We start from the raw sequence: 15,776 nt of genomic DNA on the forward strand, positions 1-15,776 counted from the left end.
CTGCATATTCTCGTTTCTGGTCAAGAGTAGTAACCAGTTTAAATCGGGTACGTTTTTTATCCGGCCGTGCAAATACTGCCCCCTAGCCCCAACAGGTTATTGGGGTGGGTCTCCCATAGACACCAATGCAATATCAGCTGGGTCTGGTCTACTTAGTTAATTTACTTTTATTGAACCAGAAAAAAACAACGAGTGGGGTGTTTCGCTTCCTCTTCTGTCTCTGCGTGGACTACATGGAGAAGCACTGAGATCAGACTAATGCCTCTTATGTAACCCAGGGTGACACGAGAGAGGAATGTAGCACGCTAGACCCCTCAGAATCAGAAGCTTCTAACTCCTACAGTACTCTTCTTACCCTGGGGTGGCAGGTAGCCAAGTGGTTAGAGCGTTGGACTAGTAACCGAAAGGTTGCAAGATCGAATCTCTGAGCTGACAAGATTAAAATCTGTCGTTCTGCCCCTGAACAAGGCACTGTTCCTTGGCCGTCATTGAAAATAAGAATCTGTTCTTAACTGACTTGCCTAGTAAAATAAAAAGCTCTTCTTACTCTTCTTACTCCTACGATTTTTACTCCTATAGTGCTCTTCTTACCCATACTTGTCTTACTCCTACTCTTCTTACCCGTCTTACTCCTACTATTGTTGCTTTTTAACTTAAACTTTTATCTTAATTTTGTATCTAATCTTCTGACTCCTACTCGTCTTACTCCTACTCTTTCATCTTAAATTGTAAGATTATATCTGAGCTGTACTGTAAAATTCACTCAGACTTATTGAGATAATACAGTCTGGGAGTGGTGGTGGAATGAGCAGAAAACATGTAGTGGGCTTTTATATCATATACAGTTGAAGTCGGAAGTCTACATACAACTTAGCCAAATACATTTAAACTCAGTTTTTCACAATTCCTGACATTTAATCCTAGGAAAATTCCCTGTCTTAGGTCAGTTAAGATCACCACTTTATTTTAAGAATGTGAAATGTCAGAATAATAGTAGAGAGAATGATTTATTTCAGCTTTTATTTCTTTCATCACATTCACAGTGGGTCAGAAGTTTACATACACTCAATTAGTATTTGGTAGCATTGTCTTTAAATTGTTTAACATGGGTCAAATGTTACGGGTAGCCTTCCACAAGCTCCCCACAATAAGTTGGGTGAATTTTGGCCCATTCCTCCTGACAGAGCTGGTGTAACTGAGTCAGGTTTGTAGGCCTCCTTGCTCACACACGCTTTTACAGTTCTGCCCACAAATGTTCTATAGGATTGAGGTCAGGGCTTTGTGATGGCTACTCCAATACCTTGACTTTGTTGTTCTTAAGCCATTTTGTCACAACTTTGGAAGTATGCCTGGGGTCATTGTCCACTTGGAAGACTCCTTTGCGACCAAGCTTTAACTTCCTGACTGATGTCTTGAGATGTTGCTTCAATATATCCAGATGATTTTCCATCCTCATGATGCCATCTATTTTGTGAAGTCCCTCCTGCAGTAAAGCACCCCCACAACATGATGCTGCACCCCTGTGCTTCACGGTTGGGATGGTGTTCTTCGGCTTGCAAGACTCCCCCTTTTTCCTCCAAACATAACAATGGCCATTATGGCCAAACAGTTCTATTTTTGTTTCATCAGACCAGAGGACATTTCTCCAAAAAGTACAATCTTTGTCCCCATGTGCAGTTGCAAACCGTAGTCTGGCTTATTCATGACGGTTTTGGAGCAGTGGCTTCTTCCTTGCTGAGTGGCCTTTCAGGTTATGTTGATATAGGACTCGTTTTACTGTGGATATAGATACTTTTGTACCTACTTTTGTTCCTCCAGCATCTTCACAAGTACGTTCATCTCTAGGAGACAGAACGCGTCTCCTTCCTGAGCGGTATGATGGCTGCGTGGTCCCATGGTGTTTATACTTGCGTACTATTGTTTGTACAGATGAACGCGGTACCTTCAGGCATTTGGAAATTGCTCCAAAGGATGAACCAGACTTGTGGAGGTCTACAATTTCTTTTCTGAGGTCTTGGCTGATTTCTTTTGATTTTCCCATGATGTCAAGCAAAGAGGCACTGAGTTTGAAGGTAGGCCTTGAAATACATCCACAGGTACACCTCCAATTGACTCAAATTATGTCAATTAGCCTATCCGAAGCTTCTAAAGCCATGACATAATTTTCTGGAATTTTCCGAGCTGTTTAAAGGCCCAGTCAACTTAGTGTATGTAAACTTCTGACCCACTGGAATTGTGATACAGTGAAATATAAGTAAAATAATCTGTCTGTAAACAATTGTTGGAAAAATTACCTGTGTCATGCACAAAGTAGATGTCCTAACCGACTTGCCAAAACTATAGTTTGTTATCAAGAAATTTGTGGACTGGTTGAAAACGAGTTTTAATGACTCCAACCTAAGAGTATGCAAACTTCAGATTTCAACTGTATAATGTCCCTATCACTATCATTCTTCACCTTGTTCAATGCCATGTACTGCATTGTGAAGAGCTCTACAATCTAGACCAGGATGAGCAAAATGTAATCTTTTCAGGAATTTGATAAAAAAAAAGTGTTATGTTTAAGAAATTAAAATCACCAAGAAGAGAGATACAATACTTTTTCAGGACGCCGACTATATATTTCAGTCCGTCCTTTCTAACGTGGCCATAGTAAATGCTCCTCGCTTGCATACCTTTGGGGACTTCAATGTCGTATAGCACTACATATCTATGTCCTTTCTACCATGGCAATATAGTAACTACTACTACTACTTCCTCTTTACCTCTGGGGATGCTGATGTTGAATTCGAGGTCCCTCTCCTCCAGATTCAAACCCCAATTGAGATTTGAAGAGCTTTACAATCTAGACAGAGCCCAGCACTGTATACATATCTCTGTCGTCCTTTCTGGCCTGGCCATATAGCAACTAAGCCTTTGTGTACCTCTGGGGATGCTGATGTTGAAGTCAAGGTCCCTCTCCCCGAGATGGTAGCAGGCCACCTCTTGCAGCCTGGCTCTCTCCAGTTCAGATAGGCTCTGGATAGGCACCGGCTGCAGACGCACACTCTGGCCCAGCATGGTCGCCCACGTATGGTCCCCCTGGAGGCAGGGAGGGAGGGAGGGAGGCAGAGAGGGAGAAGAGAATGATTAATGTGCTATTACTTGGAGGCATTACACATAGAACCAATCACAGCTAAGAACTGAATTACTTGATATCATTTACAATGTACTCATAGAAAGGGGAGGGGCCAGAGAGAGAAAAGGGCATGTGGGAGATGAGAGGGAGAGACCTGGAAAGAAGGGAGATGAAAGGAGAGAAAGCTAGGAAAAGAGATGATCTAAACATGAAAAGGCAATCATAGAAAACATTGCTGAGTAAGATAAAACATTTCCACAATCAAGACCCTCGTATCCAAACGACTTAACATTTGAATTATTATAATGTTTTCTTTAATATGTTTCCTCAAACCATACAATTTACTGTAGCTAAGTATCAAATGAACAGTAAACCATACAATTTACTGTTGCTAAGTATCAAATGAACAGTAAACCATACAATTTACTGTAGCTAAGTATCAAATGAACAGTAAACCATACAATTTACTGTAGCTAAGTATGAAATGAACAGTAAACCATGAAGGTGGCTATTTTCATAGAAATCATTATCGCTGGCTTCAACCCATCTCCACGAGGTTACTGCTGTCCTTGGGACGTCCCTACCCTTAACCCTAATCCTAACCTTAACCCCTACCCTACCCTAACCTTAACCCTTACCTAACCCTAACCTTTTTAGATGTATTCTTCCATGGGGTAGGGACGTCCCAAGGATCCCGGAAAGACTATCTCAACTATCAACCAACCATCAAATAATCTTTGACTAGGATCTACTCTATAGAGTGCGTCCCAAATGGCACCCTATTCCCTACATAGTTTCCTACTTTTGACCAAAGCCCATAGGGCTGTTGTCAAAAGTGCACTATAGGAATAGAGTGCCATTTGGGACGCATAGATAGCCAGAGGTTAGGCCTACCGAGAGCTTAAAAACATCTTTACTGTATCTCCCTTTCCCAACAACTTGATTATAATTATGCTGTAGATTGATAGGAATGATGATAGGGAAATTGCCTTGTCCTCTGCAGGTGGTCATTTGAGTTTTCTCTGAGAGTTGACTGGGTCAGACAAATACACACAGACATGTATGTGCACACTCACATACACACATTTCTTACGGAAAAAGAACCATCCATCTGTTTTCTTTCTTTCTATTTTGTTTTGTTTTGGTTTAGTCAGAAGACAAACTTTCTTTCGACTGCTCAAGGCTGTGTCTGGGGGGGCCAAAGTCAGGCCATTCTACGTCTGGACGATAGAAGAAGAGAGTTTGCAACCGAAGGACACTGTTTGAGACCCTTTCCCTCTGGGTTAACACTGGACCCACAAAGCTTGGGAAACAATCATAATGTGCGTCTCAAATGACACCCTATTCCCTATAGGCTCTGGTCAAATGTAGAAGAACTGTAGGTCTCCGAAAACCGACATGGACTTTGAATGTACCATTGCTGTGGGAAGATGCAAGGCATGCTGCCTGTTTATGCTGTTGCCAAACGCTTCATGCTCTTGCCAAATCCCATTTCTGTCAATGTCACAACAAACATGACAAGTCCATTAGGAGTTGGCAAGGAACAAGAAAGAAACTGGAAGAAACAGACCCAGACTAGGAAGATGCTGTCCTAAAATCAGAATCAGCTGGTATAGAACCTTATCCTATACTCCTGCAGTATATATTGATGTTCTGGAATCAGTATCAGCTGCTGCTCTAGAACATTAGAGTAACACATGCTGTTCTAGAATCCTTTATACACTAGAAAAACAGTCTAAGGTACAGTATATTCATATGAAGTAATTTTGTAGAATATTATGTAATATACTGTTAGTTGTACTTAGCGTGGAATGGATGGAATGGTAGGAACATGGTAAGGGGGAAGAGAGAAGGACAGATTTAAGTGTTCAGATGGAATCCATTCCTACCTGGTTACAATTCCATTCCTGGGGGATTACCAGGAAGCTAGAACCTTATAAACAACCTCATATCATTGGAATGGGCACAGGATGAAGGGAATTAAAGAGGTATAGAATAACAAATGAAAACCAGAAACAAGAAAATAAAGAGGGAGTAAGAGGAGAGAGAGAGGAAAGAAAGAAAAAGAGGGAGTAAGATGAGAGAGAAAGAAAGAAAATGGAGGGAGTAAGATGAGAGAGAAAGAAAGAAAATGGAGGGAGTAAGATGAGAGAGAAAGAAAGAAAATGGAGGGAGTAAGATGAGAGAGAAAGAAAGAAAATGGAGGGAGTAAGATGAGAGAGAAAGAAAGAAAATGGAGGGAGTAAGATGAGAGAGAAAGAAAGAAAATGGAGGGAGTAAGAGGTGTTTTCTTTGATGGTGGATTAAGGTGACAACATGGTAAGTAAAAAACAAACATGGTGCTGGGATGAACCCCATCCGTGGTGGTCCACTTTGACGACCCCTCACCCTACTAGCAATATGCATGTGTGTACGTGTTCTAGAGTCCTGCGTCTGGTTGGATATCCGCGGTTCTCCATGGATGACCCGCACATTTTTTGAATCATTTTTTCAACCTGCGGTTCGGCTCTTGGTTCTCGAAAATGTCTTACAAACTCAGGAGCTTGTTGTGTTGTATTTTGTTGCGAATTCCACTTTGTGAACGGTGAGGCAGACAGACAACCAGCCATGCACCCAGTGGATCAGGGAACTGTTTGTTATTTGTGGGATCCTGAAACTTTTACGTTTTGTCCTCCCACGTGAGAATACGTTCCCAAGTGTACTTTCCCTGGCTAGTCTAGTTCACTCAAAAATGGCTAACGTAGGCCTAGGCCTAACCGGATAAATACAAATAATTGTTATGAAATACACCATCATAGAAACAGGTGCTGCGCGAGTTAAATCCCCCGGTTTGGTTTGGAAGGATTTTGGAGTCATTGTGGACAAGGACAACAACCTGGTAGATGGATACCCAGCCTGCAAAAAGTGCCTATGCTACTACTCTGGAGTCTGAAAAACAATGAAATAAATAGATGTTTTTTGGCGGGTCGCGGATCAATTCTGTGCGGGTGGGTCGGGTTGCAGAGAAAAAGACGTCCTTATATCAGGCATCGGGTGGGGCTCGGAATTGATGTGGCCGGCGTGGGGTGGGTGCGGCTCCAAACAACTGACCCATACAGGACTAGTGGGTTGGGACAAAAACTCCTCGAAATCCCCCACTCTACTCTACTCTGGTGGTCCATTTTGATGAATCCTTACCCAGACTGGAGCTGAGGAATGTGTGTGTTTATAATGTGTGTGTGTATATATGTAGTCAGGTCAAAAATGATTGGCACTCCTGATGAAGACTATATGAAATAAATAACACAGATACTGAGCCACAGTATATTGTATGCTGACATTTTTTGAAAAAAATAAAAAATAAACAATGGCTCAAAGAAAGTTTTTAAAAAATCTAATAAGGATAGGTGTCAAAATGATTGGTACCCCTGTTTTCAGTACCTTTTCATCCCTCACCTTGTGAGGATAATGGCACTTTGCCTTTTCTAATGTTTTATGAGATTGAAGAACACATTGAGAGGGATATTGCAGATAGATTGTGGCTTTCATGAAAGTTATTGTCTGCATAATTTAAAATCCCCCAAAAATATATTTTTTAAACAAAATATAACTATTTTAAAATACACTGTCTGTAAAATGTATATAGTGTGTATAAGCTGGAAGTAGAAGCCTATGTGTTGTTGTCCACTAGTTTACTCCAATTAGGGGAGGGGTGGTAGGGTTAGGAGAAAATAAAGAAAAATATATTTTAAAAAGAATAATAAAAAAGCTATTGTAAATATATATTATAATTTTGTATTATTATTTTTAAAATATATTTTTCTTTATTATTTTCTCCTAACCCTACCACCCTCCCCTAATTGGAGTAAACTAATGGACAACAACACTCAGGGTTCTACTTCCAGCTTATAAACACTATATACATTTTACAGACAGTGTATTTTAAAATAGTTATATTTTGTTTGTTTTTAATCCCATCCTTCAGGTTCTCTCAACCCCTCCCATCTATATCTGAAGACCGTCCAGTTTTGATTTCTATTTGACATATATTTTTAACTGTGTTGTTTCACAAAAGTTCTTAACCTATATACATTTTATAGACACAGTATATTGTACATTAGTTATCTTGTTGTTTTTAGTCCCACCCTTCAGCTCCACTCAACCCTTCCCGTCTATCTCTGAACACCATCTAGTTCGTGATGTGCTGTGATGGCACAGCTGTAAATTTTTGGGGTCCTTAAATTAAATGAAACTGGTATACTTTTTTATTTATCACAATTTTCTTTAACCAATTTGGTCTTTAAAGCAGGGCCGACAGACAAGTTCCTTACTTTTTCCCCCTTCCACTTGCCTTCTCCATTTCTGTTTTAATGCTGCAATTAGTTGGTTGCAATTTTGGGTAGAGCTGACATTACTATATAGTTCTGTTAGCTGCATGTGTGACATAACTCCATTAGTTATATTTATGATATCCATACAGAATCTTTCCAGATCCTTGATATTCTTTGTCTGACCTTATGGACTGCCCACTTCAATTCAAACCACAGGTTTTCAATGGGTTTAAGTCCGGAGACTGAGATGCCATTGCAAATTTTAGATTTTGTGGTCAATTAACCATTTCTTTGTGGATTTTGATGTGTGCTTGTGGTTAATGTCTTGCTGTAAGATCCACTTGCGGCCGAATTTCAACCTCCTGGCAGAGGCAACCAGGTTTTTAGCTAAAATATCCTTGTACTGGGTAAAGTTCATGATGCCTTAAAAATTGTTTTGCCTCTTCGTCAATTCCAAGCTGCGCCCAGCTCTTCATGTACAATTTGACAATTGATAATATTGTCACCCATCAGACTATTGTCAATTTAACCTTGTCTATAGGCTAACTATATTATTATACAGTACCAGTCAAAGGTTTGGACACACATATTCATTCAAGGGTTTTTCTTTATTTTTTACTATTTTCTACATTGTAGAATAATAGCGAAGACATCAAAACTCTGAAATAACACATATGGAATCATGTTGTGGTCAAAAAACAAACCAACATATATTTTATATTTGAGATTCTTCAAAGTAGCCACCCTTTGCCTTGATGACAGCTTAACAGAGTCTTGGCATTCTCTCAACCAGCTTCATGAGGTAGTCATCTGAAATGCATTTAAAATAACAGGTGTGCCTTGTTAAAAGTGAATCTTTGGAATTTCTTTCCTTCTTAATGGGTTTGAGCCAATCAGTTGTGTTGTGACAAGGTAGGGGTGGTATACAGAAGATTGCCCTATTTGGTGAAAGACCAAGTCCATATTATGGCAAGAACAGCTCAAATAAGCAAAGGGAAACGACAATCCATCATTACTTTAAGACATGAAGGTCAGTCAATACGGAAAATTTCAAGAACTTTAAAAATTTCTTCAAGTGCAGTCGCAAAAACCATCAAGCACTATGATGAAACTGGCTCTCATGAGGAACGCCACAGGAAAGGAAGACCCAGAGTTACCTCTGCTGCTGAGGATAAGTTTATTAGAGTTACCAGCCTCAGAATTTGCAGCCCAAAGCCTTCATGGTTGAATTGCTGCAAAGAAACCACTACTAAAGGACACCAATAAGAAGAAGAGATTTGCTTATGCCAAGAAACACGAGCAATGGACATTAGACCTGCGGAAATCTGTCCTTTGGTCTGATGACTCCAAATTGGAGATTTGTGGTTCCAACCGCCGTGTCTTTGTGAGACAAAAAGTAGGTGAACGGATGATCTCCGCATGTGTGGTTCCCACCGTGAAGCATGTAGCAGGAGGTGTGATGGTGTGGGGGTGCTTTGCTGGTGACACTGTCAGTGATTTATTTAGAATTCAAGGCACACTTAATCAGCATGGCTACCACATCATTCTACAACAATATGCCATACCATCTGGTTTGCGCTTAGTGGGACTCTAATTTATTTTTAACAGGACAATGACCCAACACACCTCCAGGCTGTGTACGGGCTATTTGACCAAGAAGGAGAATGATGGAGTGCTGCATCAGATGAACTGGCCTCCACAATCACCCGACCTCAACCCAAATGAGATGGTTTGGGATGAGTTGAACCGCAGAGTGAAGGAAAAGCAGCCAACAAGTGCTCAGCATATGTGGGAACTCCTTCAAGACTGTTGGAAAAGTATTCCAAGTGAAGCTGGTTGACAGAATGCCAAGAGTGTGCACAGCTGTCATCAAGGCAAGGGGTGGCTACTTTGAAGAGTCTAAAATATAAAATATATTTGTTTCACACTTTTTTGCTTACTACATGATTCCATATGTGTTATTTCATAGCTTTGATGTCTACGCTATTATTCTACAATGTAGAAAATAGTCAAAATAAAGAAAAACCCTTGAATGAGTAGGTGTGTCAAAACCTTTTACTGGTACTGTATGTGTGAAATTAGTTTCAATATACAATGCATTTGGAAAGTATTCAGACCCCTTCCGTTTGTCCACATTTTGTCATGTTACTGCCTTATTCTAAAATTGATTAAATAAAACATTTTCCTCATCAATCTACACACAATATACCATAATGACAAAGCAAAAACAGGTTTTAAAATAAAAAAACAGAAATACCATACTTATTTAAGTATTCAGACTCTTTGCTATGAGACTTCCATTGACATCCTTGAGATGTTTCTACAACTTGATTGGAGTCCACCTGTGGTAAATTCAATTGATTGGACATGATTTGGAAAGGCACACACCTGTCTATATAAGGTCCCACAGTTGACAGTGCATGTCAGAGCAAAAACCAAGCCATGAGGTTGAAGGAATTGTCCGTAGAGCTCAAAGACAGGGTTGTGTTGAGGCAAAGATCTGGGGAAGGGTACCAAAAAAGTTCTGCAACATTGAAGGTCCCCAAGAACACAGTGGCCTCCATCATTCTTAAATGGAAGAAGTTTGAGTGGCCCAGCCAGAGCCCAGACTTGAACCCAATCTATTATTTCTGGATAGACCTGAAAATAGCTGTACAGCGACGCTCTCCATCCAATCTGACAGAGCTTGAGAGGATCTGCAGAGAATAATGGGAGAAACTCCCCAAATACAGGTGTGTCAAGCTTGTAGCGTCATACCAAAGAAGACTTGAAGCTTTAATCGCCGCCAAAGGTGCTTCAACAAAGTACTGAGTAAAGGGTCTGATTACTTATGTAAATGTGATATTTCAGTTATATATATATTTTTGTAAAATTTCTAAAAACCTTTTCTTTCTCTGTCATTATGGGGTATTGTGTGTAGATTGATGAGAAGAAAAAAAACGATTTCATCCATTTTAGAATAAGGCTGTAATGTCACAATATCTGACTCATTTCAGGAAACTAAACATATGTCGCGCATCAATACTTCACAGGAGCCATTTGAACAGCAACTTTTTTTTTTTATCAAAATGCGTTTTTTGGCAGAAATGCCTTCTAGAAAATGTGAACTTTCATGTGCCTTAATAACAAACTTTTATGCCATCTGTAAATACAAGATGGCATTTAGCCACAGAAAAAGCGAGCAACTTTCCCACTAGCCATGCCGGGATATAAATTCAGATTGGTATGCCATGTGACACGTTTCTGTCTATTTGAGCTGGTCAGTATGTGTAGGTAATCCTGTCTAACGCAGCTTTTTTTAAATATATCACATTATTCAGATTTCGGTTATTTGAAAACGAAATCATCTCCAAAATTGTCACACGCTGATCTGTTTCGCCTGTCTTTGTGCTTGTCTCCACCCCCTCCAGGTGTCACCCATCTTCCCCATTATCCCCAGTGTATTTATACCTGTGTTCTCTGTTTGTTGCCAGTTCGTTTTGTTCGTCAAAATTACCAGCGTTTTTCCCGTTACTCCTGTCTTTTTCTAGTTCCTGTTTTCTATTTTTCATGGTTTTGACCATTCTGCCTGCCCTGACCCTGAGCCTGCCTGCCGTTCTGTACCTTATGGACTCTGATCTGGATTACTGACCTCTGCCTGTCCTTGACCTGTTGTTTTGCCTGCCCCCTGTTCTAGTAATAAATGTTTGTTACTTCGACACTGTCTACATCTGGATCTTCTCCTGAAACGTGATAAAAATATAGTTATTTTTTAAACAAGCCATAGAAACTTGGTTGCAATTTCAGTTTAATCCACCAGAAAAGACAGAACAAATAATACAACAAATATTGTGGTTAAAAAATATAAAAATACAATTTAAAAAATGTATAATCTTTGTAAATTATATCATAATTAGGACTGGTGGAGTTATGTCACACATGCAGCTAACACAAATATATGGAAATGTCTGCTCTACCCAAAATTACAACCAACTAATTGCAGCATTATTGCAAAAATGGAAGAAGCAAGTGGAAGGGGGAAAAAGTAAGGAACTTGTCTGTCAGCCCTGCATTAAAGACCAAATTTGGTTAAAGAAAATTGTGATAAATAAAAATATATACCAGTTTAATTTAAGGACAGCTGTGCCATATAGATTGCAAAATAGTTGGGAAGAGATTTTCAATGGACCGATTCCATGTCACATGGTTTATGAATTGCCTTGCAAAACGATGCCGGATTCAAAACGTATAATTTTTAAATTTAAATGATTATACAAAATTCTTGCAACCAATAGAATGTTATAGATATGGGGGATACAACCTTCCCAGCTCTGCAAATTTTGCTGCAATGAGGCAGAGTCATTAGATCATTTATTTTGTCCATATGTAGCTTGTTTTTGGTCAAAGGTCCAGGAATGGCTGAAGAATTGCAACATTTACAGTACCTAGAGCTAACCCTGCAGATAGCAATACCAAAAGGCACCTAAATGACTCTCAGACCATGAGAAACAAGATTCTCTGGTCTGATGAAACCAAGACTGAAGCCTTTGGACTGAATGCCAAGCGTCACGTCTGGAGGAAACTTGGCTCCATCCCTATGGTGAAGCAAGTTTCCTCCAAAATGTCAAATTTTGCTACATAAGACCAAATCGAGCTGGTCGGTCACAAATGGCAACATGCAACAATTTAATAATGTTAGTGTGTTACACTTCTTGTAAGGAAATCAGTCAATTGATTGTAGGTGAGGGTGGGAGGTCCTGTATAAACACAAACTCACTTTGTTGACAATTTCCTTCACAACAGCTCTGCACTGCGCGGCGAAGCGCAAGAAGTATGAATGCCCTGTCTTCTGCAGAGGCCATATCACCATAAATGCTGCAAGGCCAATGCAGATGTCGAATTGACCATTCAGCGTCTTCAAACGGGACGTAAACAAATTTGTCCCAAAAAAATTGAGAGAAATAAGCTTTTTGTGAGTATGGAACATTTCTAGAATATTTTATTTCAGCTCATAAAACATGGGACCAACACATTACAGGTTGCGTTTATACTTTTGTTCAGTGTAGTTTAGGTGTAGTTTCGATGGGCCATTAGCTGATGACATGTCCTCTTAAAACAGCTTATAACACAAATTATTTTTGTGATATTAAGATTCTAACAACGACAGTGTGTTATGTAGACTTATTTAAGGAAAAGTCAAGGACGGGGGGACATGAGTTTAAAAATGAGTAATTACACATTTAAATTTGTTTTGCGTCCACGTGACGCTCTCTGCTTTTCTAGTGTTAAATGTATATGGTCTTTTTTTTGCTGGACATTTGTAGAATTTTTAGCATCTCAAATGGAACCAAGTTCTATTTTAGGGTTCGGCAATGCAGATGTTGGCCGATCTGGTTTCCCTGTTAGGGTAAGTTTGGGGCGGCAGGTACACTAGTGGTTAGAGCGTTGGGCCAGTAACCGAAAGGTTGTTAAATTGAATCCCTGAGCTGACAAGGTAAAAATCTGTCGTTCTAACCCCTGAACAAGGCAGTTAACCCACTGTTCCTAGGCTGTCATTGTAAATAAGAATTTGTTCTTAACTGACTTGCCTAGTTAAATAAAGGTGAAATAAAAAGTGTAGAAAGAAAAACAAAGAGCAGTGAGGATTCTGGAACATTTACTATGACTTTAAGAAGGTTGAATACATTCTCATATGATTTGGTTCTGTTGCAAGAATACACCATGATCAGGGCCAGGAGTTTTTCCTGTCCTTGTGACCTGATGAATCATTGTAAACATGACTGATCGGATATGAATCCTCTAATCTCCATCCCTATGACGCCTGTTCCGTTTATTCTTTCCATTTTATTTATATTCCCCGTTTGTCATGTCCGCAACTGGGACAGCTTTCCACTGGAGTCATCATTACTCCATACTGTACCTGCCTGACCAGGTCGGGAATCAAAGGTTAGAGGTCAGAGGTTACAGGTCATGTCCTGTTCAAACTATATCAGGACATGAACAAGAGAACATGATGATACAGACCGCATCAAACTGCATCACCGTCACACTTGTTTTATTGGATGGCTGTTTCCAGTATGTGTGAAAAACGTACCGGAAAATGATTTATGAAAGGGCAGGGAAGGGGATCTCCTGTCAAATGTTACGTCACACTGCTCTTTTGCTATACAGCGTACATACACACACAAACACACACACACACACACACACACACACACTGGCTGGGATTCAATCAGAGGCGTCAATCAGAGACAATGGGATTCGATCACAGACTTGTCGTCAGACAATTTCCTTGACAATCTAGAAAATCACATTGACCACGGTTATATGCACACAATAATACAATTGTGGATAGTCAGATGAATATAATAGTTTGTTTATAATGTTTACATGCTTTGCAAGAATAATGATTTCCCTAATAATCCTGTTTACATGGACACATCTGATTTTGATAAATGCAGAAAATCACCAATCAAAATGTACAGTGTATTTTCCACATTTACATAAGTATTCAGACCCTTTACTCAGTACTTTGTTGAAGGACCTTTGGCAGCAATTACAGCCTTGAGTCTTTGTGGGTATGACGCTTCGAGCTTAGCACAGCTGTATTTGGGGAGTTTCTTCCATTCTTCTCTGCAGATCCTCTCAAGCTGTGTCAGGTTGTATGGGGAGTGTCACTGCACAGCTATTTTCAGATCTCTCAGAGATGTTCAATCGGGTTCAAGTCCGGACTCTGGCAGTGCCACTCAAGGACATTCAAAGACTTGTCCCGAAGCCACTCCTTCATTGTCTTTTTTAAAATGTATTTTAATTTCATATTATTTGATATTTTTTTCTCCTTTATTACCCTCCAACCCTACCACCCCTCCCCTAATTGGAGCAAACTAGTGAACAACAACGCGTATTTCCAGCTCATACTGTACATACTATATACATTTTATGAACACATTCTATTTTACAATAGTTTTATTTTGTTTGTTTTTAACTCTTGTTTTTCTTCTACCCTCACCCTCTCCCATATATTTATGATGTCCATCCGGTTTGATTTCTATGTCCTTCAACTGTGCTCTTTCAAAAAAGTTCCTAACCTATATACGTTTTACGGGCACAGTATGTCTTACATTAGTTATCTTGTGGTTATTAGTTGTTATTAGTCCCAACCTTCAGCTCCATTCAACCCCTCCCATCTATCTCTTAACACCATCCATATTGGATTTCTATTTGCCATACATTTTTCAACTGTGCTGTGATGTTTCACAAAAGTTCTGAACCTTTCTATTCTCATTGTTTCTACAGATTGTAAATTGAAAATAAAAATATTTGCTAAAGGCATTATTATATTATTGATCGATTGACTATGATTTTTCAGACCCCCCAGTTGTGCTATCTGCAGGGTTATCTCCAGGTAAATATTACAATTCTTCAGCCATTCCTGGACCTGTGTCCAAAAACAAGCTACATATGGACATTGCCAAAACAAATGATCTAATGATTTTGCCTCTTCGCAGCAAAATCTGCAGAGCTGGGAAGTTTGTATCCCCCATATAAATAACATTCTGTAGGTTGCAAGAATTCTGAATAATAAGTTAAACAGAAAAATGTGAAGTTTTGAATCCGACATCATTTTGCGAATCAGTTCATAAAACATGTGCCATGGAATTGGTATTTCAAAAATCTCTTCCCAACTATTTTGCAATCTATATGGCATGGCTGTCAATTTTTTCGGTCCTTAAATTAAACTGGTATACTTTTTTATTTATCGCAATTTTCATTAACCAATTATGGTCTTGAATGCATTGTCTTGGCTATGTGCTTAGGGTTGTGTCCTGTTGGAAGGTAAACCTTCGCCCTGGAGCAGGTTTTCATCAAGGATCTCTTGGTACTTTGCTCCGTTCATCGTTCATCTTACCTGACTAGTCTCCCAGTCCCTGCCGCTGAAACACATCCCCACAGCATGATTTTGCCACCACCATGCTTCACCATAGGGATGGAGCCAAGTTTCCTCCAGACGTGACGCTTGGCATTCAGTCCAAAGAGTTCAGTCTAGGTTTCATCAGACCAGAGAATCTTGTTTCTCATGGTCTGAGAGTCATTTGGCAAACTCCAAGTGTGCTGTCATGTGCATTTTACTGAGGAGTCGCTTCCGGGCCACTCTGGCCACTCTACCATAAAGGCCTAACTATTGGTGGAGTGCTGCAGAGATTGTTGTCCTTCTGAAAGGTTCTCCAATCTCCACAGAGGAAATCTGGAACTTTGCAGTGTGACCACTGGGATCTTGGTCACCACACTGACCAAGGCCCTTCTCCCCCGATTGCTCAGTTTGGCCGGGAGGCCAGCTCTAGGAAGAGTCTTGGTGGTTCCAAAGTTCT

The 15,776-nt window shown here is 39.9% G+C and overlaps 1 protein-coding gene across 2 annotated transcripts in view; it reads right to left on the reverse strand.

Annotated features, from left to right (window-relative positions):
• The window catches only part of arhgap36 (Rho GTPase activating protein 36), a 97,334-nt gene that overhangs the window by 37,391 nt on the left and 44,167 nt on the right, over positions 1–15,776 (reverse strand). For both annotated transcript variants that reach the window (XM_029760640.1, XM_029760639.1), the window contains exon 2: positions 2,925–3,081. In XM_029760640.1, the coding sequence (XP_029616500.1) occupies positions 2,925–3,081 (157 nt within the window). The remainder of the gene's footprint in view (positions 1–2,924; positions 3,082–15,776) is intronic.

This window comes from Salmo trutta, chromosome 8 (genome assembly GCF_901001165.1).
Source record: "Salmo trutta chromosome 8, fSalTru1.1, whole genome shotgun sequence".
NCBI classification, from domain to species: Eukaryota; Metazoa; Chordata; class Actinopteri; order Salmoniformes; family Salmonidae; genus Salmo; species Salmo trutta.